This window comes from Garra rufa, chromosome 24 (genome assembly GCF_049309525.1).
Source record: "Garra rufa chromosome 24, GarRuf1.0, whole genome shotgun sequence".
In the NCBI taxonomy this organism is placed as follows: domain Eukaryota; kingdom Metazoa; phylum Chordata; class Actinopteri; order Cypriniformes; family Cyprinidae; genus Garra; species Garra rufa.
In genome coordinates this window covers 25424438-25444090 of record NC_133384.1, presented here as the reverse complement: position 1 = coordinate 25444090, position 19653 = coordinate 25424438, and the positions used below count along the sequence as shown (strand labels likewise).

The following is a 19653-nucleotide window of genomic DNA, read 5'->3' as shown; positions in this document are numbered from 1 at the left end:
TTGAAAGTTTCTTTGATTTAAGCCAAATTTGATGAAAAAAAACCCTGGAAAAACCTTACCATTTTACCTTATCACATAAAAATGAAAAAGAACATAAATGTCATTAAAGACTATATATTATACTCTTGCATAATTTTAATTCTAAAATGTAAACAATTCTAAGAATGTTCTAAGGATTTTCCTAGAAAGCAAGACAAAATTTAATTAAGAAAATGGTTTGGATGAAGTTCGAGGTAAAATAAGGATAAGGACTGAAGAAAGGAAAATGACATCATTGACATTCAACTCACATTTACTGTCCTCCCTGCCTTTCTCTGCATCTCTCTCGTTCTCTCTCTCCCTTCCATCTTTCTTACTCTCTTTCCCACTCACTCTATCTCTTTTTCTCCTCTCCTCTCAATCCAGGTCTCCTCCTCTTTCCTCTCATATCAACTTTTCCCCAGACTCCAGTGCACCGCAAGCAAACTGAGCCTTATTCAGTTCAGGTTTTCTCCGAACGCCGTACAGCTCAAGTGAGATTCGAGCTCTGATCTTTGACTCCTTCCAAAAACTATTGTAAATTTCTACTGCAGGAGACCAAACAACCAGAGACATACTCCCACCTCCCTGTGAAAACCAAACCTTCTCTACCTTTTTACGGCCTTCAGTTCTTCGCCTGTCTCCCAAAATAAACTTAGCCTAGACTTTTCTGCTTAATGTACAACTGTGTCGCATTTTCACATTTCCAGATTCCATTTATGCATTTGGCAGAATAATTTATAAAAGCAACTTTTGCATTCAAGTTATATATTTGTCTGTCCAGCACAATATACCACAGGAGCAATAATACAACATGAGTCCAAACATTTATTCACTCAGGTATTACAGACACTAAACACAACCAGCACTTTCAGCTGTGAAGTCACAATGGTGCCCTAAAGCTGTAACCATGGAAACCGCTCTTTGTCGGTTTGCTGGAACGATATGGCAAAGCATGGGCTACAGGAGGCATCAGCAATGGTTACCATGGCAATAACCATATAAAACAGTGATGATCATTACAAGTCCTGCTTTTGCATCTACAGCGTAGGTCAAAGGTTACAGGCAGGAAGAAGAAACATAGCATCCATCTGAACAAGCTCAATGTGGATTTCTAAAAACCACATGCAAAATATAGTTGTGCTAATTTGGATATGTGGCACCAAATAACTCTCAGAGGAAAGCAGAAGGCACTGGAGCGGTCCAGGTAAGGGAGCCGTGCTCAATCACGGGCTCAGTTCTTGATTAGACATGCATGGATAGATCCAGAGCCATGCCCCTGTTCTCCAGCAGACTGTTCCAGTGTTATTAAATGATCTGTCGGCCAGAGACTGTCTGTCTGAGGAATAGACCTGGGACAGTATAAGCCTGGCAATGACTAAGGATACTGAGGGAAACTGTATTTTAGAGAGAAGATGGGAAAATGTGCCAAAAGCACATCATGGTAAACTCTCATAGTGGTTTACCTAAAACTGAAAATCTGCTAAAAAAAAAAAAAAACTTCAGGTCTTTCAAGATTTAGATGAGTATGTTTTTCATCAGAACAGATTTGCAGAAATTTAGCATTACATCCCTTGCATAGCAATAGATCCTCTGCAGTGAATGGGTGCCGTCAGAATGAGAGTCCAAACAGCCAATAAAAAAATCACAATACTGCACAAGCACATCATGGTAAACTCTCAAAATGGTTAACCTAAAACTGAAAATTTGCTAAAAAATAAAAACCCTCAGGCCTTTCAAGATTTAGATGAGTATGTTTCTTCATCAGAACAGATTTGGAGAAATTTAGCATTACATCCCTTGCATATCAATGGATCCTCTGCAGTGAATGGGTGCTGTCAGAATGAGAGTCCAAAGAGCCAATAAAAAAATCACAATAATACACAAGTAATGATTCCAGTCCATTAGCTAACATCATGAGAAATAAAAAACCGTTTGTAATACATTCATCATTAAGATGCTTTTAACTTCAAACACTTCAAACACAATGCACTGATCCATTGGTGAACAAATGATGGCTAGATTTCTTAAAATCTGTTAAAAAATAAACTCATCTACATCTCAGATGGCTTGAGGGCGACTACATTTTAGAAAAAGGAAAACTACTACTTTCATTCATCTTTAAAAGTGTTCTGGATCCTTCAAAAGTGGTACTTCATTCATCTCTGTCCATGGTGCTGAATCAAGCCTAGCGACTGGCTTTCAGTTCTGAGCACTTTTTCCTCTTCTGTAGAGGCAAATATTAGCACAAAGTCTGTTGCATCTCTAGGACTTCTGAGTGTTGACTAGAAGCACAGTGCGCAAATGCTTTTTACTTAATGATTGCAACCTGTTTTCCCATGCCAAACGCTGTAATTTTGTCTTTGACGTAAAGTGCTCAAATAATGCTCTGTGTGTACTGACACAATAATTGTAGGTGTAAATTAGCATAGTAATTGCAAACAGTTTCTATAAAACGTCCATTTTTAACAGGCTGTCACACAAAATGCATTCCATGACATAATCGTTGTCTCTATGTGTGTTATTATCTCTTGTATGGTCTAACGTTAACAGACCAATCAGAAAAGCTTTCCCTTTCGCCTTTCCACAACCCCATTCCCGTGATTAGGTGTAATGGGGGTGGGGGCACCACCGGCATTCACCGGCCGGCTCTTCGGGAAACTGGAACTTCTGAATCAGCTCCGTAACTGAGCAATTAAGTGCCGCATCGCGGTCGTTTGTGAATATTTTATCTTGCGCAGTGAACGAATGCCTTAACCCGGTAAGGAAATGCACACAAGTGGCCGAGCTGGAGCTGCGCGGAGCCCGCACGCATTTTGCACCGCGGGTCGGTGGTGGAGATTCTCGGTTTCAGACTGGTAACAGCGGATAGCGGTCGTGCTGGGCGCGGTGCGGGATTAACATGGATCAATGACACGCACCTCATAGATAATGGAATATACAAAACTGTATTTGCGCCTTTGAAACTGTTTTGTAAGTACACGACCAGCTCACTGTTAAAAATACACCGATACGTACTGGATGCATCCTTTCTAAGACGCCGTGGAGATATTCAAAGAGAAAAGTCGTTTCCGTTTCGAGAAATGAGCAGATCATTCCTGGCAACTCGGATCAACGACGCATTTATGGAAATTGGGTCTCTCAGATGGCATGAAACTGCAAAGACGTGACTGGTAATAATACAGAACCACCTTTCCCTGTCGAAAAAACACAGTTTAACCCATGCAGGTTTTTGCCACTTTTCAACTCGTCATGCCGGTTTAGATGTGTTCTTTCTATAAGGATAACGTGTCTATCCCTTAAATAGTGACCACAATAGTCCAAGGTGTGAATTATGGGGTGGGGAGGAGAGGGCTTGGATGTTGATCCTATAATTAAGACCTGAACCCTAAAGAAAGTCAAAACAAATGGTTTGAGTTCTTAAAAGTATGTTTTTGCTAGTTAGATTACAAGTTAGTCAGAATTGTGCTAAAATAAATGTTTGTGAACAGAAATCGCGTTTTTCTGAGAAGATAGCAACGTTGGTACATCGATAAACCTATAATAGCCATGTCTCATTATTTATGACTCCATTATAGATTTGCGTATCACTTTAGCGTTTAGGTATCCGAAGGTTAGATAGCTGTACAAGCGACGCCAAAGACCGTTTGGGTTGCGCGAAACGCCCCAAAATTACTGACAGAATACTGAAAGAAAAGTCGTCCGCTTTCAAAGTCTCTGAATAATGCGCACACAGAACTACCACATGCACAATTCACCCAACGCTGCAGCGTTTCAAAAGCATTTTCATTCTGACTTATCTTTTTCTTAAAAGTAAAATGAAATGCAGTACTAACAAAAATGTCTCTGACCCAGAAGGACCTGATGAGATTCAACGCAACGCTTCATCATTTCAGTGATCCAGCTGCGTGGGTTGAACACTGATGCTCCGGATCTCTGATGCTGATGCTGGTTCATCGCCCTTGCGCTGTTGCTGCATTCTAGAATGTTGCGACAAGTGTTGCACGAAGGGCTCAGGACGTCATTCCACAAACTGGGCCACTTTGTCGCCAATCACCCGGTGTTTTTCGCCTCCGCGCCCGTGCTGATCTCCATCCTGCTGGGCGCGAGTTTCAGCAGATACCGCATAGAAGAAAACGTGGAGTACCTGTTAGCCCCCAAACACAGCCTGGCGAAGATCGAGGGAAACTTGGTGGATAGTTTGTTCCCCGTCAACCGGTCCAAACACACCCTCTACTCGGACTTGCAAACACCTGGGAGATATGGCCGGGTCATCGTGACTTCGCGCAGGGGGAGCGTGTTGGACCCTCACCACGTCAACTCAGTCCTAAAGGTGAGGGACATTTTATTGGAGTAAATTCTTTGTTTCACAGCTGTGCTGTCAGGACTCTATGAAACACTATATTTTGTTAATTTAGCCACTTTTTTTTAGCAGATCCAACTTTTCCCTGAAGCTGTTTTCTCATGTTTGAAAGTGAAAACGTGAAGAAAATCGTTCAGTGAGGGATAGATGAAAACATATATAAATCTCTTTCTCGGCTTCACAACCTTGTCCTTCTTTTTCAGCACTGTCAGATATTTGCATAAAACATTTTTATGATTACGTAATATCTATATCTAAGTCAGTTTTTATACTCAAGTTCTTTTTATATTTGATCTGTTATGAGTTTAACAAAGTCACAGGTTCTGGAGTGTATAGTGTAATAATAGTAATTATTTAATTTATTTAACAGATTTACCAATGCTTACATTCACAACATTACGTGAATAACTCCTATTCATAGCTAGCAATACAAAAAGAAAAAGAAAATATAAACATTTAATGCATGTGTGACATGAAAAATAAGTATGGTTATTTTGTCAAAAACGATAGATTAATCAATAATGTATGTGACCCTGGATCATAAAACCATGTCATAAGAGTAATTCTTTTTTTAATTGAGATTTATACATCATCTGAAAGCTGAATAAATAAGCTTTCCATTGATGTATGGTTTGTTAGGACAATATTTGGCTGAGATACAACTATTTGAAAATCTGGAATCTGAGGGAGCAATAAAAAAATCAAATATTGAGGAAAAACGCCTTTAGGGTTGTCCAAATGAAGTTCTTAGCAATGCATATTACTATTTAAAAAATAAGTTGTAATATATTTACAGTAGGAAAGTTACAAAAGATTTTAATGGAACATGATCTTTACGTAATCAATTAATCAATATTTATGTAATATATGTTCATTATTAAATACTCTATCTGATGGTAGTCTCATAGTAAGTGAGAAAATGGAAGAAGATAGTTACGTGATCTATTATCGTTTATTTCTTCATTTATTTATTGTCCCAGCACTTGGGGATCATTGGGATAATAACTCTAAAACTGAACAAATCTGTCATTTTAACTTCCCTGCAATACAGGTGTTATGGTTTTAACTGGATTTCGAGGGAAGTTTTCTTCCCACGGCTCTCCCCGGATCATATATTTTTTTAATATTAGAAATATTTCATGCTATGTGGCGGTCAGAGTGTTAGCTTGTGGCCTACTTTATCTTTCTGTAACACAGTTTACCAATCCAGCTCCAAAATTCACTGCCCCAGACACCACCAACATGAAATATGATGCTGGCAACTTCTGCTTATACTGTACTTGCGAAAAATCTTCACTCTAGGGAAAAACCAAATGAGCACTTTACCTCTTTTTGTGGAATGCAAATGAAATTGTGGCTTCACATTTCATATTGACATTTTGCTAGCATGGACACTTTATTATTAAATGCAAAGTACTCACTTCATGTGCGTTTAGACTCAGCTTTTCCAACTGGAGACATTCATTTCAATTTTCCTGAGCTAATTGAACAAAGCCCGAGCTGTGAGCAGCAACCACATCGTAAGAACTTTTTAATATTCACAATGCATTGTGTATTCCAGAAATAGAACCTTCTTTATATTCTCTCTGCACCATAACACAACAGGTCTCGGTCTAACCTTGTTCACTGTATCACAGACCACCTTTGGGAAGGAGGTTAGCTCTCCTCTGCTGAGCCATGATTTGATCAAGTCGAATGCAGTGTGACAATTGTGTATGCCTGATCTGATTCTGAAAGAGGAAAAAAGAAATACGGTTCAAAGGATTTGAGGTGATTATATTATATATTAGTATATATAGTTCTGTTCTATGCCTGTAATACGCATAAATTGCAGACGGCCCTTTTGGAGCGTCCGTCTACTGTAGGTCAGAGACTGTGGGCATGCAGATGTCATGCTTTAGTCTCCAACTGAGGGTTAATTATCAAGCTTGAGCAATTAGAGGCCTGATTGGTGTGTGTCTGACATTTCTTTGCTGCTCGAGGAGGCCGGAGGAGCATTGGAGGAGGCAGCCTCCCCCGGTGATCTGAGTCTGACACAGTCTAATCAGTCTGACATTAAAAACGCCGAGAGACTGACCTCCGAGGACAATCAATCCTCCTCTCACATGAATTGCCTTGGAAGAAAGTCTAAAAGTTTTTTCTTTGATGTTGTGTTTGTGTTTTTAAACAGGAAGTAAAACTGTTGGCACACTCGTCCTGCAGCAACGTTTTCTGTTGCCTGGCAACAAGATAGTTGCAACTGGATGCGATGAAATATTGACATAATCACATACTTAAAGATTACTCTTGAGTGTTAAAAGTTTGAATTTGAATTAATTCCTAATGTTGCAAGAACATAATACGCTACCATTTAAAGTCAGTGGATTTCGCCAGTTCTACTTTTCTACAAGGATGGATTAAATTGATCAAACGAAAGAGCAAAAACTTATATAACAAATAAATGCTGTTCTTATGAACATTCTATTCATAAAAAAGTACTGAAAAAAGTTTCCACAAAATTAATAAGCAGCTATGGAAGCCTGTTTCCACCACTGAATAAAATTAAAAAAAAGGTAACTGCGACTTTTTATCTCACAATTCTGACTTCTTTTCTTGCAATTGTGTTTTCATCTCACAATTTTGACTTTTTTTCTCTGAATTGTGACATATAACTTCACAATTGCGAGTTATAAAAACAGAATTGCGAGATATAAACTCACTCAATTTTAAGTTAAAAAGTCCTCGCAAATGCAAATGCGAAAAAAAAACGTTCTTTGTCAAAATTGTGAGATATAAATTTGCAGTTTTAAGTTATAAAGTCCAATTCTAAGGGGAAAATAAGACTTATGTTCTCAATTTCGAGTTTATATCTCACAATTCTGACTTAATAACTTGCAGTTGTGTTATAAAGTCAAAACTTCAAGATTTAAACTCGCAATTCTGAGTACAAAACTCAGAATTCGGAGATTTAAATTCTGAGAAACAGAGTCAGAATTGAAAAACTCAGAATTTCGAGATTTAAACTCGCAATTTTGACTTTATTTCTCAGAATTGCAAAGTTAAATCTCGAAATTCTGAGGTTTCTTCTTGCAATTGCAAGTTTGCATCACATAATACTGATTTTATAACTCACAACTGCGAGTTTGTATTACGCAATTGTAAGAAAAAAGTTGCATTTACCTTTTTTATTTTTTATTCAGTGGCGGAAACAGGTCTTCATAAGTATAAGCACCTCTATAAATTGTTTTCAACATTGATAAAAAATAATGTTTCTTGAGTACAAAATAAGCATATTAGAGTGATCATTTAACACTGAAGACTGGAGTAATGGCTGCTGAAAATTCAGTTTTGCCATCACAAGAATAAGATTTAAAAGATATAAAAATAAAAACATCAACAAAGAAAAATATAATAATATTTCACAGTAATACTCCTCTTGTTGTATTATGTTTTAATTGACTTTTTTTAGTTTATCTGTATTGCTCTGTATGTATTACTAAAGTCTGTATTTTTTCCCTCTCTTTCCACCCCAAGCTACACAACACAATCACTCAGATCCAAGTTCCTATGCTGGGATTCAACTACACCTTTGCCCACCTCTGCCTGTTGGATGACAGCAAGAGCTGCATCGTAGACGACATCCTGCGGGTTCTGGAAGAGATGAGATCAGCCCGGGCGTCCAACCGTTCTGTACTCCCTCTGCGTTATCCCATCACCAAACTCAAAGATGGGCGGGAGGCCTACATCGGACACCAACTGGGCGGAGTCCTGGCAGGCGGAGGAAGAGATGGGGTGCGTTCTGCTCGAGCCCTTCAACTCACATACTACCTGCAAGCTGCCAGCCCACTCAACGAAGTGGTGGCGGCCACCTGGGAGCTGCTGTTCTGCAAGGAGTTGGAGGACTTTGGAAAGGCTCATCCAGAGCTTAGCCTATACCCATTCACTTCCTCTTCTCTTCAGAGGGACTTCCAAAGGACCAGTCGGGTATCAGAACGGCCGCTGCTCTTTAGCCTGGCTGTGTGCCTCTCGCTGGCCATGCTGTGCTGCTCAATGCGAGACTGTGTGCGTACAAAGCCATGGCTGGGTCTTCTGGCTCTGGTGACTGTCAGCCTCGCTACACTCACCTCTGCAGGCATTTTCAACCTCACAGGAGGGAAATACAATTCAACATACCTGGGCATCCCGTTTGTCATGTTAGGTGAGATTATATTACTCCTACTTGTCCTCCTGTTATGCAAAAACATACACTACTTTTGATCGATAATGTATATGAATCATCCCAGTAATTTGTGCTCTTTTCTCTCTAAGTCATTGCTGTTTGCATTATCGTTCCATTCTTTTGATCTTCCATTTGCATACTGTGACTGCTTGTATTTTAAAAGACTGTCAGGTTAAACGAGTACACCTTTTTGACTGACCGGAAAGCTCTGCACTGCGCTTTAGTCAAGGTGTATCATTAAAAATGAAACGCTCCACATCAAAGGAATTCCTAATAGAGCGCAACAGACAGCCTTTAGAGGAATTCCACCCCCTTCTTTTGTCTTCTGTCCATGAGCCATTCTGCGTGAATCAACTGTGTGCTTGTGGAACAGATTCACACGAGCAGATTTCTTGCGACTAATTACCAACACGCGTACATGCATCCTGACAGATCACATCCATCTCGCTCGCTCTCGTTGACCATCTCTTACACACAGCAATTAGTGCCACGTGTGGGAGGAGGCTTCTGTTGAGAAAATAACAGGCTGGGGCGAAAGACAGAGAAATGAGGAGATAAAAATGGAAAAGAAAAACGAGGGCTTGGAAAAAGGCTGCAAGACGATGCGTTTAGATTGACCCCCGTGCCACCCACTCCACAAAATTACTATTGCATTTCTATCTCAAGAAGACTGACATCTGTGTCCTTCTTATAATGCTTCAACAGTTCAATCCCAACCTTGGAAATTGTGCCACTCACCATCAGCAATCTTAGAATTCTCCCAATTGGCTTCCAATCGCAGACCAAGAGTGACAGCATCTCCTTACAGAGCTCTTCTACAGACCACGTTCGTAACGTAAAAAGCAGAACTTGGTAGAGCTGTCCAGTGTCACTGCATATTAAAGAGATAGTTCACCTAAAAATGAAAATTACCTGATGATTTATTCACATTCAATCCATCCTAGGTGTATAAAACTTTCTTCTTTCAGACAAATACAATCAGAGGTATAATATAGCTGCAAGCAGCAATTACCAGGGTTCAAGCGTTTTAAGGCATTTAAGCACATATGAAAAAAGACATCATTTAGAAAACCTGTAACCACATAAATCAATGATTTAAAAAAGCATTTTGGCAAATGCAGGTAATTTTGCCATATAAATATTATGTTTTTTAACGGTTATTACTGTGATAGCACCAGCTGTGGTCCAATCTCCTGCTTGTTTAGAATCGTCTGTCGCATGGGCTCACTAGGTTTTGTGAAGTTTTCCTGTAGGATTTATAGCATTTTGGGTAAATCTGCACAAGCCCCTTTTCTAAACACCCCAGTTATAGCTTCCCAAAGGGTAAATTTCAACATTTTTTTAGATAATTATTGACCTAGAATTGTACAGCAGTGTTTGTTTTTTTAGATTGAGTGAAAAACCTAGGACTAGTTTGCAAAAGTAAGTTTTTTACATCTTCTCAATCATTTAACAAACAATTTGATTGACAGCAGTGGTTCCTAAGGCAAAGTCTAGGAATGAGGAATTCTATCATGTGATTTGAATATTACATGTATGCATGAAAAACGTGCAAAATGTACAATCGTTTACGCCCATGAAAAATGTGATATTGGACCCCAGTGGCTGATTTCTTTCAAATTTCTCAGACCTTTGGGGTCATGAGTTAAACAGGCCCACCAAGTTTCTTTCCGATCAGCCTCTGTTATCCTTGTCTAATAGGGGCTCAAAATTCATTGGCCAATGGCTGCCATGTTTTTTGGAGATAAGAAAAGTCCTTATAGATAGGGATGCACGATCCGAATCGGCCGAGATGCTTGCGCGTTTTGTCAGTAAAGCCGGTTCTGTAATCAGCGGTAAATGCAATCAGGTGCGACGAGCTGCGCAAATCCATGTTCATTATCAGTGTGAATGTGCGCAGCTCGTCAGTGAACAACGGCTGTGTGTAGTATATACGGCTCAACGTGAAATCACGCATCTGATGGCATTTACCGCTGATTACAGAACCGGCTTTACTGACAATCGGATCGGTGCATCCCTACTTATAGACACTTGTGGCACTTTGGACCACGACCGTGCACAGCAGTTTTCATGTTGATAGGACAAAAGGTTGCGTAGTTATAGCCATTTTATGGTTTTTACTCTTATAGCACGCCACCAGGTGGCAAAGCTCAGATTTTGTCCTGTGACAAGTGTTCTGAGTTTGGCGAAGATAACTCATTCCGTTCAGGAGTTATAAGCATTTTACTACGTTAACGTTTTGGCGTGTCTTTGCAACAGTGAGTTGAAAGTGAAACCTTTTTTGATAATTATTGATATTCACTCTCCAGAGAATCTTTCTGCACTGGTTTGGTTCTGATCAAGTGAAAAACCTTGGACTAGATTGCCAAAGAAAAATCAAAAAACCCTAAAATTTTGTCAGGCTCACAATCGAATCTGAGCGATTTCATACTTTTGATCGCTCTAGCACCCCCATCAGGCCAACTGGGGTAAGTCTTGGTGACACTGTAAGCAGTGTGAGTACTATACCATGCCTCCAATTTCAAGTCTCTACAATTTACAGTTTGGTCTGCCCGATAATTTTAAATGGAGATTGCTGATCATTAGCACTACACGCTTCAACCCCTAATTAAAAAATATCCAAGCTTTATAATGGCAGTGAATGGCTGTTAAGTAAATAAAGTAAATAAATCTATCATAAAAGGTACTCCACATGTCTCCAGGGGGTTAATAAAGGCCTTCTGAAGTGAATTGATGCATTTGTGTAATAAAAATAACCATAATTAAAGCTTACGCTATGCATACGTCATCCGCTGGAACGCCACTCTCTCGTGAACACGTAAACAACAGTTAGCAGAAGCTAGAGATTGCGGTTTAAAAAGTTTATAATATTAATATTATTCTTACACAAACACACTGATTTCATTTGGAAGGCCTTTAATAACCCCCGGAGCCATGTGGAGTACTTTTTATGATAGATTCATGCACTTTATTTTGCTTCAAAATCTCAACAGCCATTCACTGCCATTATAAAGCTTAGAAGAGCCAGGACATTTTTTAACATAACTCTAATTGTATTCGTCTGAAAGAAGAAAATCATATACACCTAGGATGTCTTGAGGATGAGTAAATCAAGGGGTAATTTTTCTTTTTGAGTAAACTATGCCTTTAAAGCCATTCCAGGTTGTTTATACAGGGTTGAATAATAGGGTTCAGAGAAAAGCCGGGATATATGTAATAAGTACAACATAACGGATGTCTGACAAAACAATAGGCCTTATCTCTATAGGCCACCGGCCTTTTATTTAAAACAAATTCCATTACAAGGACATTAGCTGTCAACTGGGATCATCTGACAGTCCTCTGATGATAACAGAAAGATGGAAGGGAGAGATATCATAGGCCATAATTGCTAAGATTAATGTCATGTTTATAAAGAGAAAAAAGACTGCACCGCATCTTGGGAGATGAGCAAAGATGTTCAGGAGATAAAGGACATGGATACTGAAAATGAGGAGTGGAAATGAAATAGTTGGTTCCTCTAGTAAATAGGAAAACGACTGTGGCAGAGGGAGAGAGCAAAGGCAAAAGTGTGAGAAAACAGCATGACAATAGAAATTACAGTCTCTCTCTCATTTTGTTTGTCTCACTCGTGGATCTTGATTGTTTCGTTTAGCAACAATCTCCTCTTACTGCCCATTAGTTTAATTTGAGACCTTTAGCTCTGCTGAAATTCAGAACACTTGAATCCAATGGCGGAGGCCATGACCTCAAGCCAGTGCTGTCTGGTGACTCTGCTAGCTATTGTGCTGGGCACACATCCCAGGTTTGTGCGAGAGGCAGTACTAGCGATATCGGACCGAGGGAACCTCCGTCATGAATGATGAGTCACTGATGCCGTGGCAACCCTGTAGGTGAGAGCCATCTGCTCACTCTGCCTGCATGAGCAAGTGTTGCAGAAAGCTTGAGAGGAAAAAACACTGAAACTGAAAAAAAGACCCAAGCACAAGTCAATGTGTAAGAGAGTTAGCTTCGTCATGATGACTTGTGTTCAATCGTCGGACCTTGGGTTTCTTTATGTCAACTTCTAAAAGTAGGCTGACCCAGTTTGCCTAATGTCTTGGGCTTCTGTGCTTCTACAAAGTCCCAAGGCTACAGGGGCTGTCAGCCTTTCTCACATTTATAAGGCTTTCTCCTTTCATCAGATCAATTTTACATGACATGTGGCTATCGTGTGTGAGTGTGACTGAGATTTATTTAGCTACAAATTCATCAGCTGTGAAGATGGAGGAGGAGTGAGTGGGCTATAGTTAGATCACGCTCTGTAAATAGAGGTGGTGATGGCCAGGAGGCTTCTTTGGCTTTGCTTTCAAAACAGAACATTTTATTTCGATGGATTTTCCGGTAAATTGCACTGGTGATAATGATGAGATATAAATTAGGAATGGTGTTTATAGGCTCCAGTATGTATAAATGTTACAATGCATGCTTAACACTATTTGACTTAGCTTTGTCCAAAATAAAGCAGTGCCAGAGCTGGAGAATGAGAGCATCTGTTTTTCCCTCACATCCATTGTTGCGATGCAGCTGCAGAGTGACTGTCTTGTCACCGTTTTGTTCAATTATTTACGTCTCCTCTTTTCCCAGCAGCCATTTATGTCACTTGAAAGAGCTGCCTGCCAAAATCATTCCAAGATATGCTTAGACCACTCCACTTCACCTTTTTTTATTTAAGGTTTGTAAGTCACTGAAAGACGTATTTTCTCTCTTCATCTCTTTCAGGTCATGGCTTGTTCGGCACATTCGAGATGTTGTCGTCTTGGCGACGTACCCGCGAGGACCAGCATGTGAAGGAGCGGGTCGCTGCTGTGTTCTCTGACTGTATGCTGCCCTTCACAGCTAGCACGGCCTTGCACGTGGTCACCTTCGGCATTGGAGCCAGTCCATTCACAAACATTGAGGCTGTGCGTCTCTTCTGTCGGAACGCCTGCATCTCAGTCCTCTTCAACTACCTCTACATCCTCACCTTCTACGGCTCCAACCTGGTGTTCGCCGGCTACCTGGAAAACAACTACCGTCATAGTTTATTCTGCAGGCGTGTACCAAAACCTGAGTTGCTGCAGCAGAAGCCGGCGTGGTACCGCTTTCTCATGTACACGCATTACAACGAGGAGGCCACGGAAGCAGGACCACTCCGTGCTTACGAGAGTCACCTGCTGGTTGCCTTTATGAAGCGGTACTACTGTGACTGGATCACCAACACCTACGTCAAACCATTCGTGGTTCTGTTCTACTTGGTTTATGTTTCCTTCGCTCTCATGGGCTACCTTCAGGTCAGTGAAGGATCAGACCTTAGTAATGTGGTTGCGACAGAAACAAGCACTATTGCATACACCCGTGCACAGCAGCGGTATTTCAGCAGTTACAGCCCCGTGATTGGTTTCTACATCTACGAGTCCATTGAGTACTGGAACACAAGCGTCCAAGAGGATCTTCTGGAATACACCAAAGGTTTTGAACGCATCTCCTGGTTTGAGAGTTACCTCAACTACCTTCACGGGCTGAATATCACCACAAGCCTGTCACGCAGCAACTTCACAGAACACTTGCGGTCTGGGTTTTTGCGCCAGCCACAATATGTACACTTCTCGGACGATATCATCTTTGCCAAACGTGCCGATGGGGAATTTGATGTCGTAGCCTCCCGTATGTTTCTAGTGGCCAAGACGACGGAAAACAAACGAGAGGAGATGTCTATCCTGTTGGACACGCTAAGGAAGCTGTCACTGACCTCCAGGGTGAAGTTCATTATCTTTAATCCATCCTTTGTGTATATGGACCGCTATGCTTCATCTGTTGGAGCACCGCTGAAGAACTCATGCATCGCTGCACTCTTTCTGCTCTTCTTTTCCACCTTCTTGGCAGCTGACCCACTGGTGAATGCCTGGTTGACTGTGACAGTAGCCTCTGTTGAGTTCGGGCTGGTGGGTTTCATGACCCTGTGGCGGGTCGAGTTGGACTGCGTCTCTGTGCTGTGTCTGATCTACGGCGTGAACTATGCTGTAGACTCCAGCGCTCCGCTGGTGTCTGCGTTTGCCCTAGGCCGGGAATCCACTCGTACGCGCTGGGTGAAACTAGCTCTGGAGAGACACGGAGTTCCCGCCCTTCAGAGCTACTTGTGTTATGGGGCTGCTCTGCTCCCTCTCGCGGCCGTGCCCTCGAACCTCACTCGTACGCTCTTCAGGTGCCTCTTTCTCACCGCCATCATCACCGCCTTCCACTGTTTGGCCATTCTTCCTGTCCTGCTCACCTTCTTGCCTCCCTCTAAGAAAAAGTGTCGGGAGAGAAAGAATGCGACAGAAAACCGGGAAGAAATTGAGTGTGTGGAGATGGTGGACAGCACTCGTGTGGTTGATCAGATTACCACTGTCTGACCACATGCCCAAAAGAAAGGTAGACTGGAGCATGTACAAGAGAGAAAAAACAAAACACCCACAGGGGGTGGCAGAAGGAGACCTGAGATACGAGTGTTAGCCTTTGTGCAGCTGTGCTTCCAGTTCCCATACTTAAAAGCCTCTAGATGGCTTTTAACCACTTTATGGGTGTTCTTCAGCATGAGCCCACAATTTAAACAAGGCTTTTGTTTGATGGTAAAAGCGGATGAGTTTGAGGTTGAGCTATTACAATGGGTGTATCGTTGTCATGGTAAACCCTATGCAGGTTTTGCTGCAGAGCAAGAGGGCCAGATGAACCACACTGCTGCACAGTTGCAGATAATCACAGAGGGGGACTCCTCTAGTCTGCAGTATTACAGCAGCAGTAGAGCGGAGACAGTAACAAGCTATTGCTTTGACAAGGCGTAGATAGAGACTTACAATGTTTCTGATGCCCCAAGACTTTCATGGGGCACTAAGCTAAAGACCAAGCAGCCATATTCATATCTGCTGATAGCCATGACTTTATTGCGCCTAATGTCATCTTTTCTCAGAGGTTAGATGTTTTGGTCAGGAGCATATATTTGTCTTTTGGTATATGGTGGTATTAAATAGTGTTTGAACAGATATATATTTTCAATGATCATGGTGAAAGTCACCTCCCCCACAGTGACCAATGTCTCAGAGGCATTTGAGGCTCATCTTCCATAAAGGAATGTATAAGAGAAAGAGAGAGAGAAAAAAAATGGGCGGGTGAAAGAAAAGGACGGAAGGGGGTGGGGATGTGTCTGAGAGATACACAGAAGCAAGACTGTGCTGACAGGTTGGTATGCTGTGCAATGCTTCCATGGTAACTCCGGGTCGCTGTTTAGTTGCATAGTGTATGTATAATTTCCTACCCTCTAAGTTCAATAAGGGCATCGGTTACCAATTAAGTTGCACTGCGGTGGATAGTATAATCTATGGAGGATTTATCCCTGCTGCTTTTTGCTTATTTTGTTTGCCTCTAAAAATGCTGAAAATCACCTTGTCACAGACAATGCTCTTCATCAATATGCATGAGCCAGAGTCCTTTCATTTTCACCCTCCTTTGCCCTCTGTGTATGAGAGGCTTTAAAAAAATAGGTGTAGAGAGACCTGGAGCAGAAAGGAAAGGAGCATCTGGCTAATCAAATCCACTTATCTTTCAGTCCCAAAAGCAATTGATATCAAATCAATCATGAGGTAAAATAGCATCCCCTTTAGCTCTGACTCTTACTGTATTTGTGCAAGGATTAGTGCTTTAAGGCAGCTGGGGCGGGGGTTGGAGGCATAGCCTCCTTTTCTCAAGCACACATGTGGACTATGACATTGACATTTCTGATGACTGTGAATAGAAAGGTTATGTTGCAGCGTGTGAAATATTGCTGAATGCATAGGTCCAGAAAATCATATAAAGGTCAAAAAAGGGAAAAAGACAATTAGGCGTGCACACGATCGGACATTTTTGCACACACACTTAATGTGGCAGCTGTAAAATAGGCTTTTTTTTATCATTCCCCACCTACTTGACTGATGGTACTCACCTACTCCAATCTCCTTCTAAGTAGCACTTCTGAATCACTGCACAGCCCACAAGTATCGGGATGATATACACACATCCAGATATACACACCTATACGGCTAATTAAATCAGTCCATATATATATGTTACAATGCTAGAGTCTCTCACAGCTGATCTTACTCGTCTCAATGAAGTATGCCAGTACTCAATACTCTTTCTGAGTAATCTGAGGATAGTGCTCCGAGAGATTCTCTCAACAATTTAATTAAAGTGTTTTAACATCTCTGAGTGATCTCAGACCAGCAACCCAACTGCAGCATTCACTGATCTCAGCTGTTGCTGATCTCAGTGAAGCACTCAGACAGCTCTGTCTGATCTCAGAACAGTGCTGCAAATAGAGCTGTCACAGATCTCTGAATAGCACTGAAATACTTCAGAAACATCTTTCGTTTAGCACTTTTTTTGACAATCGGTACTTTTGTTTATCTAAACATTTCTGAACTCAAATATATTTTCATTATAAGTAAAACTGCATTAAAGGGATAGTTTACCAAAATTGAACATTCTGTCATTAATTACTCACCCTCATGTTGTTCCAAACCTGTAAGACCTTTGTTTATCTTCAGAACACAAATTAAGATATTTTTGATGAAACCCAAGAGCTTTCTGACCCTTCATAGACAACAACGCAACTGACACGTTCAAGGCCGAGAAAGGTAGTAAGGACATTGTTAAAATAGTCCATGTGATATCAGTGGTTCAACAGTAATTTTATGAAACTACAAGAACACTTGTGCTGTATGTGCGAAAAGAAAATGAAAATAACAACTTTGTTCAACAATTTCTTCTCTTCTGTTTTCGGATTTCATCAAAAAAAAAAAAAGTATTTGTGTTCCAAACATTAACAAAGGTCTTGTTCGACATGAGGGTGAGGAATCAAAGGGTTACTTAAGCCAAAAATGAAAATTAGCCCATTATTTACTCACCCTCAAGGCATCCTAGGTGTATATGACTTTGTTCTTTCAGACGAATGTGATGGAAAGTTAAAAATAGTTTTGGATGAGCAATGGGCAGGTGTTTCTCTTCAACAGTCCAAAACTAGTCCAATAAAGTACATCCATCCATGATAAAAAGTGCCTCACACAGCTCCAGGGGTGAATAAAGGCCTAATTTAGCGAATCAGTGCGTTTATGTAAGAAAAATATCCATATTTACGGAAACCTCTCTGGGCGGATGACGTAGGATGTCAGCGTTGCACGTGTGCCACTCAGAAGTGATGAATGCAGACACGCGGTCACAAATTACAAGTAGTTACAAGGATTTGCAAAGAAAAATGATATAAGCCAAGAGGAGACTGGTTTTCCTTTGCTAAAGTAAGGAAACTTTGCTTCCTTTGCTTCTGTAAACAAACGTTGGTTTTCGCGAGACTCACAGCCACATGCACTACGCATACGTCCTACATCATCCACCTAGAGTTCTTACAAAAACACAGGAGGCCTTTATTCAACCCCTGAAGCCATGTAAGGCACTTTTTTATTATGGATGGACGCACTTTATTGGACTTGTTTTGGACTGTTGAAGAGAAACACCCACACATTACCATTATAAAGCTTAGAGGAGCCAGAACAATTTTTAATGTAACTCCGTTTGCATTCGATTGAAAAAAGGAAGTCATATACACCTAGGACGCTTTGAGGGTAAGTAAATAATGGGCTAATTTTCTTTTTTGGCGTGAACTAACCCTTTAATAACAGAATTTTCATTTTGGGGTGAACTATCGCTTTAAGGCCTTTTTTCAGAGGACAAATCTTGCAGGTAATTTTTATTACCCCTTTGACAAATAGTAGTTTTCTTGTTTTAAGCATAAATAAACTAAATTTGGTTAGGTTTGCCAAGAGAGTAAGAACAATGATCTTGTTTTGAGAGAACATTTTTTAAATATACCTTAATATTTAATGCAATTTTGGTTGAGTACATTTATCTTGTTTGGATACGGAAACAAGACTAAGAAATGAAGACAAAAATACTCATTATGAAAATGATTTTGTGCAGTGTAATAGTATCAATCATTTCTAATCCATATCTATCTATCTGTCTATCTAGTTAGACGGCCTTCATTTTGTAGGAATCAGTGTGGTTTTATGTGGGTAAAATGGTCCATTATGTCCCTGTACTTGACTGTACTTAAAAGCGTGTACCCTTTAAGGCGAAATATCATGGACCTAGAACGATCTTCATTTTATAAATGAAGTTTAAAAGTTCATGTTCATCATTACAATCTCTTATTTGTCCTCCGTTGTCAAAACTGCTGGATTTAAACATTCAATGCAAGCCCTTCACATACCTCTGCTTTCACACAGATTCACTCAGGCTAACATCCTTTCATTTCGTTTGTACAACACCTCCACTATTTTATTCAGTCCAAATATGATTGCTGTGAAGCAGTATTGGCACAAGGCCCTTTGAAGATGTCAAAGCCAGTGGGAAGAATGTGGGGAAAAAGTATGTACTATACACCCACACTGGCTCACACACACACACACACACACACACACACACACACACACACACACACACACACAACACATTTAGTCTAGAGTTCATGCATTTTACCTAACTGAAATGCCTCTGGAGATGATTGCTGTTTTTTTTATCTGTTTCTATGAATTTCGAAAGAATCAAAATAAAAGAGGGTGAAACAAAAAGAGAACAGTGTTGCATTATTTGTTTGTGTTATTATAAATCCTCATTGTATTAAGCATTAACAGTAAATGGGATAAATTGTTCCACTCTATTTTCAGTTTTGCAGCATGCTGCCATCTAGTGGTCAGTGTCTACAGTGTTGTAGACTAGGGATGGGCGATACCACTTATCTTGTTTTCGATATGATACCGATACTTTTAAGGCCAGTATCATCGATATCGATATCGATACCGAAACGATACTTCTAAACTTAACTTTTAAATTATTACATTTATTAAATTATATTTGAAATGCATTTTAACATTTAATATGCAACCAATTAACTTTTTTTTTTTTTTTTTTTTACACGTGGTTAAAATATGTTTACTTGTAGTGGTAACTAACTACATACAGTAAGGGGCTGCCAGTGACAGGC

The 19653-nt window shown here is 40.4% G+C and overlaps 1 protein-coding gene across 1 annotated transcript; it reads left to right on the top strand.

Annotated features, from left to right (window-relative positions):
* Positions 1 to 3906: 3906 nt before the first annotated feature.
* ptchd1 (patched domain containing 1) lies at positions 3907 to 19219 on the top strand. Its single transcript, XM_073830878.1, has 3 exons — positions 3907 to 4351; positions 7895 to 8558; positions 13341 to 19219. Exons 1-3 carry the CDS (start codon positions 4004 to 4006, stop codon positions 14990 to 14992), a joined length of 2664 nt encoding a protein of 887 aa, XP_073686979.1. The 5' UTR covers positions 3907 to 4003; the 3' UTR covers positions 14993 to 19219.
* Positions 19220 to 19653: the final 434 nt, after the last annotated feature.

Coding starts and splice junctions, on each gene's coding strand:
- ptchd1 (XM_073830878.1), top strand. CDS start 4,004: ATGTTGCGACAAGTGTTGCACGAAGGGCTCAGGACGTCATTCCACAAA. Junction 4,352..7,894: donor ACGTCAACTCAGTCCTAAAG/GTGAGGGACATT, acceptor TTCCACCCCAAG/CTACACAACACAATCACTCA. Junction 8,559..13,340: donor CATCCCGTTTGTCATGTTAG/GTGAGATTATAT, acceptor CATCTCTTTCAG/GTCATGGCTTGTTCGGCACA.